This window comes from Diabrotica virgifera, chromosome 3 (assembly GCF_917563875.1).
Source record: "Diabrotica virgifera virgifera chromosome 3, PGI_DIABVI_V3a".
Classification (NCBI taxonomy): Eukaryota; Metazoa; Arthropoda; class Insecta; order Coleoptera; family Chrysomelidae; genus Diabrotica; species Diabrotica virgifera.
The window spans coordinates 137894175-137900576 of NC_065445.1; the positions used below are offsets into that span (position 1 = coordinate 137894175).

The window sequence follows — 6402 nt, forward strand, 5'->3', positions numbered from 1 at the left end:
TTTGAGGCCGTTGTTTATTCACGAATAATCATGAATAAAATAGGTACCCTTCAAAACACAGAGTGGGTCTCTAATAAGCTTTCAAGCTTCTATAAATCACTTAGTACCTTCCTAATTTGACAAGAGCAGTGGGTTTCTTATTGTCTCAAGTTGCCTCATAATATTTAGCTTATCATATTGTTAGTTCTTCTTCCAGTGGCGGATATAGGAAAATATTTTGGGGGGGGCCAATAACCGGGGAATCCGGGGGGGGTATGGAATAAGCAGAGGGGGGTTCGGGTATACTCCCACGAAAAAAAATTTAAAGAATTGGTATATTTTTATTTTAATTTAATATTTTAAGTTTACAACTTTATTACAACTTTTATATTTTAAGTTTACAACACAAAATCAAGGTTTCTTGGTACACTCGCAAACTTGTCAAGAACTTCTTCATTGCTTATTGCAAAGTCTCTGTGGATTGAAAGCAACGCTAGCCCATTAAGCCTATTTTCCGAAGTGCTATTTCTCAAGTATGTTTTTAGCCTTCTTAAACTTGAGAACGATCTTTCCACGGTTGCCACAGAAACAGGCAGAACTGCTAGCAGTTTTAATAGAACATAAATGTTTGGGAAGAAATCTTGGTCACATTTTTCAAGAGAGCTTACGGCTGACTTGGGAAGATTTTCATACTTCTCTTGGCTCCACCTTTCTTTCCACAGCATGAACTCGCTTTCCACAACCTCTTTATGGGACAAATCCTCTTCATAGGAATTGAAAGCAGGTTCCAATGCACAGAAATCAGTTTTGATACAAAATTCTGGAAGGATGTTTTGTAAGGATGCAACTGTTTCCTTGTGAGACTCAAAGCGTTCCTTCAGCGAATTGCAAAAATCGTCTAGGTAAGGTAAATAAACAGCTCGGCGATAGTACTCTTCTTGGGTACTGTATGGAACGTTGTTGCGGGCTGTTTGAAGGCGGCAAATTCTAGGAACCTCCTCTTTAATCTTAAGTTTGTCAGCCCGCTCCTGTATTTGACTATACAGGACTTTAAAGTTGTTATCGGCATTTTCCCTTTCTTTTGAAAGCAGATCTAAGACATTCGAAACATTTTTCACAGCCTGTGTGAGATCTAAGTTCTTTTTTTGAAGATTCTCAGATAAGTTATGTGTTTTAGACAGCATATGGCTCAAAACAAAAGTATTTACAAGAAATTGAAATTGAGTGATAGAACTACCTAGAGCGTGTGCCTTAGGCGCTGAGTCACTTGATTCTTCTTCAATTTTCAAAAGGGAAAGACTGACGGGTTCCAATAGTTCCTTAAATAAAAGCACCGAGTCATGCCTCTCCACCCATCTTGTTTCACATAAAGAAATAAGTTTCTTTTTCTTTTGTTCAGGACAACATTCAGTAATGGTTAATTTTAATACTTCAGTTCTTTTGGCTGACTTATGGAAGAATGCGCAGACTTCTTTAATAACGCCCATGCAATTTTTTATAGAAGGTATGTTACTTGCATCTGATAAACATAAGTTTAGGGTATATGAAGAACAGTGTGTGTACAACGCTAGAGGCAGTTTCTGTTTGATGCACGCTTGCACCCCTCTGAAGGGCCTCTCATCGTGGAAGCACCATCGTACCCTTGGCCTCTCAATTTGTTCAGGTCAAGCCCTAAGCTTGACAAGGTATCCAAAACTGTGTTAGCTAATGCTGCCCCAGTAACGTCATACACTGGAACAAAAGTCAGGAAATCTTCTCTGATTTTATATGATGAGTCGTCGACATACCGTACACAAAGAGAAAACTGTTCAACTTGACTAATGTCAGTTGTTTCGTCTGCCAAAACAGAGTAAAAAATAGATTTTCTGACATTTGTGACAATCTGACTTTGAATCAAATGACCAAACGTGCTAATCAGTTCATTTTGAATAAAAGAACTTGTGTACATACTCTTACCACCACTGCTCAATAATTGAAGTTTTAGATCATTGTCTCCACTGTTAGCCCTGTATCTGAGCAAAGATCGGAAATTTCCATCATTTTTTTCTGGCTCTTCTAAGCCTATTCGTCCACTGTCACGGTGGCCTCTTAGTGCTATTTGTTGCCTCCCGCAAAATCTTATACTTTCTATTATAGGAATAAGCTTTTTCCTGTTTTCTTTAATATCTATTATTCTTTGAGCATTTAGTTGATTGATAACACTCTCCGATTTTTTAGTTACAACAGATTTTGTATTTTGAGCTACCAAAATTGATCGTTTGTGATATGTACATTTTTCGTGTTTACCAAATACTTCTTTTGCCTTTTTCAAATTAGTGAAAGCCTTATTTACTAATGCCCCTGACATTTGGTGGTCTCCTTTTCCTACAGTTTCGGAGTGAGAAAATATTACGCAGTATTTACAAAATGACCCAGATTTTTCCTCGGAATATGCTAACCACTTAAATTCTTCTAGCCATTTCATTTGAAAAGATCTAGCATGGTTTGAACTAGAAATAGTAGGAAATTTATATCCAATCGGAGGTTTCCAAACATTTTCTAACAGTGAATTTTTTTCTTCATTTGTTAAGCTTTGAGTAGAGTTGATTTGACAATAGTGTCCAATATCATATTTGTTTGCTCTTACTTGTAATAAGCCTAACTGGTTACGGTCCTCTGCTACTGGAAATGGATCGGTGCTCGTAGTAGCAACAACAGAAGACGCAGCATCATTGCTAACGGCACAGTTAACTTCACTAGGTTCACTTACGTTTAGCCTTTTCGTAAAAAAGGTTTCAATTGAAGCTTGTCTCTTCATAACGAAATGAGCTGAACTATATAACAACGGATAACAACAAACGAATAACAAATAAAGCAAACTCAACACCACTTAATTGCAGTTTGTAACTGACGCTTCTCTGAAAACAATCAACACAGCATGCGCCGAGAACGTTCCGCACAGCGTTGCCATATCGCTAAAATTAAAGCGGTAGTAAGTAAAATGTACTGGCTCCGTTAAGAACGACTCTGAGCAAAGTTGCCGTTTAGGGAGATCCCAAAAAAGGAAGGGGAGAATAATGCACGGACGTAAGTGAGGGGTTACCATAATTAGCACCTACTTCCGAGTCCGAGCTTTTTCCCCTTTTTCTTGTTTAATGTCTTAACAATTTTTCTATTACATATTTTTCAAAAATTTTGGAATTCATTTGACAATGATAATCTCCACTATAAAATAGTAGTGTAGGCTCTATAAACCAGTTATGCTCCTTGGATAAATCCTTCCGAACAGCCAGCATGCACAACAAACAGTATATATCAATCTCCATAAAATCAATCAATCTCCATCCACTTCAATATTTTGTGTTAACTTGTATTTTTTAACTTCATCAACCATTTTGATTTATTTATTTTTATTTCGGGAGGGGCCCGGGCCCCCTAGGCCCCCCCCTTATATTCGCCCTTGTCTTCTTCTAATCTACATAGTTCTTCTTCAAATTCCTTATCTCGACTCATCAGGTCGGTTCGTTAAAAGTATATTTCTTGCTTACAGCAATGTTTATCTTAAGCTCTTATATCAACGTATGTCATCACTAATCATGATTTATTAAAAAAAAATCATTTATATATCATTAATCACACAAAAATTATTAATTCAGGTTCATATCATACAAAATTTAACACAAAATCGATAAAAATGTATCTAAAAGATCAATAACAAAAAAAACTGGCTAATAAAATTCAATAATAGTATACATACTCGAAAAAAATATTCAAAATCAGTTCATATCTCAAAATTCGATAGAAATTTTTGAAAAAAAAATTCGATATTCCATAAAATATTTAAAAATAACCGTAAATCGAAATCGGATAGAGATTTGTCAAATAAATTCAATAAAAATTCAAAATTCAATAAAAATTCAAGAATAGCATATATAATAAACTTCGATAAAAATATTCAATTCAAAAATCACTTCATGTTTCAAAATTCATAGATATTCTTAAAAAAAAAATCGATACTTCATAAATTATTCAAAAATCAGCAAAGATAAATATTCAATGTTCAATAATAATATGTATATAAAAACCGAGGGAAGCATTTTCAATAAAGATAGACTAAATTTCTTACTTACATTTTATCACTTTGTCTTTTCACTGGGTTGGGGTCCTATATTCTTCCTGGGTCCTGGTCAGTTTTCGCCGTCTTCGTTTCCAAGCTGGTGCCGCCATCTTTGTTCCTTAAAGAAGATTCTCCAATTAGTTTACAGGAACGCCATGTCGTAAATAAGTGTGTGGTTACTGCCTTCTAGGTCCTAATTAATTAAAACTCTATTGTTTGGTTCAAATACATTATATTTACAATCACCTCCATCAGCCTAACCATAACAATGTGTTTACATTTAACAGTAACGACCTACTACAACAATAATAATAATGATTATGATATCGTCGGGCGTTTACTTATATATTAGAATGAACTTTGCAACCTCACGCGTCGGCCTTGGTCAAGGGCGGACAATTTATGATATGCTTTACTTTCAATCAAACATCTTTTGTACAGGGTGATATTATAATACCACATCTACAAGGGGGGAAATGGGAAAATTCCCCAACAGGGTCCAAAATTTAAAAAAAAAATTGTTGAAACATCACGATATAAGTATTAGCTGACATAAAACTTAAAATATCGACAGACAAATTCAACCAATCAAACCCGCTAGTTAATAAAATTAAGTGAACTTAATGCATATAATGTCTTTTTATGTCTTTTACATACTTAGTTTGGTTGATGTTTCATTGGAAGTTTCAAAAATTGTATAAAATATAATTATCTTTATTTTTGTCTATGTACAATTATCTCGTAAAGTTAATAATAAATGAGACAATTCAATAATAGTGCTTCCCCTCCGCTTCCATTATTTTCCCCCTTAACTCGGAGAATATTGATCGTATAAAAAAATTGTGCCAGAGAAATTGTAGGAAATTGCATTTCCAACAATTTTCTTTCCCACCATTTAGGTTGAAAAGTTGAAAATGGCGGATATATTAAGCAACAACAGTTCTCATTTAAAATCAATATGGCGGCTAATGCAACCGCGGAATTCAGTCGAGATTTTAAATTTACACTACTATTGATCTCTGCTAAGGGATAGAATTATAAAATTTGGGGCAGCTCGGAAACAACATTCAATTCAATAATTATGCTTCCCCCATCACTTTTTACTATTTTCCCATGTAACTCGGAAAATATCAACCGCATGAAAAACATTGTTAAAAAAAATTGTAGGAAATTTTATTTTAAACAATTTTAGTTGCAAATGGTAGATATTGAACAAAAACAATTGCTATAAAATCAATCCGGTCTTACGCTCGCGCCATTACCGCATACGTACTACCTTAAATATTAATTTTGGTAAAAAAATGAAAGAGATCAAAATTGTGTAGAATTTAATTCTCTTCATTTTTGTATAGGTACATATTTGTTGTAAAACTAATAATAAACGAGATAATTTAATAATTCAATAATTATGCTCCAACTCTCACTATTTTCCCCTCATAACTCGGAAAATATCGACCGCACGAAAAAAATTATAACTAATGGAATTATAGAAAATCGCATTTTCAACAATTTCAGTTTCTACATGTTTTGTCAAAAAATTGAAAATGGCGGAGATATTGAGCAAAAACGGTTCTCGTTTAAAATCAAGATGGCGGCTAACGCAACGGTGGAATTCAGTCGAAATTTTAAATTTATACTAATATTGACCCTCCCTAAAGATTAGAAAAATAAAATTTGGGACAGCTCCTAATGCAAGGTTAGGCCTGTTATTCGTCTAACCCGACTGGACTAGTAAAGTACATACCTGAGAAACTGAGAATGCATTGCCCCAGATCAGAAAGTGGGGAGGGGACATGTGCGATGAGTGATCCAAAAGGTACGAAGAGTGCGGTGGTTGCACTAGGATGGAAAAAGTTCAGCATTGGGAGACCCAAATCCGAAAGCTGAGGGTCTTACAGCTTACATGATGTGGAGTCGATCGTTCTCAACGCGGCACTAGTCCTGAGTGAGGTGGTAGAGATAACATTCTAGAGGACGCTCATGACACAAGTGGACAAAACAAGTTTTTTCTGCGAGTAGCTTGCGCTGACAAGACTGTGTCTGCGGCAGCTTAGTGGGCCATCACTGAATATGTTTCTCTGCATATGTTAGCAGTGGAGAGAAAACTAGGGAGAATATACTTCATCTTAATATGCCAAAAGAGGAAAATGAAGTAAAAGGTCAAATGAAAAATGGAAAACAGAATAAACCATCATGGAGCACAATGGATTAAAATACTGATCCCGAACCTAAAAGATTGAATGACTGTGGTCACAGGCGACTGAATTATTTCCTAACTCAGGTGCTAACAGGACGCGGGTGTTTTAGAACCTACGTTGCTGGGTTCT

At 35.3% G+C, this 6402-nt stretch overlaps 1 protein-coding gene across 1 annotated transcript; it reads right to left on the reverse strand.

Moving 5' to 3' along the window:
- Nucleotides 1–377: 377 nt before the first annotated feature.
- Nucleotides 378–1466, reverse strand: LOC126882568 (52 kDa repressor of the inhibitor of the protein kinase-like). The gene has a single exon (XM_050647540.1). It carries the CDS (start codon nucleotides 1464–1466, stop codon nucleotides 378–380), a length of 1089 nt encoding a protein of 362 aa, XP_050503497.1.
- Nucleotides 1467–6402: the final 4936 nt, after the last annotated feature.

Bases quoted from the DNA above. Each gene is read 5' to 3' on its own strand.
- LOC126882568 (XM_050647540.1), bottom strand. From the start codon at position 1,466: ATGGGCGTTATTAAAGAAGTCTGCGCATTCTTCCATAAGTCAGCCAAA.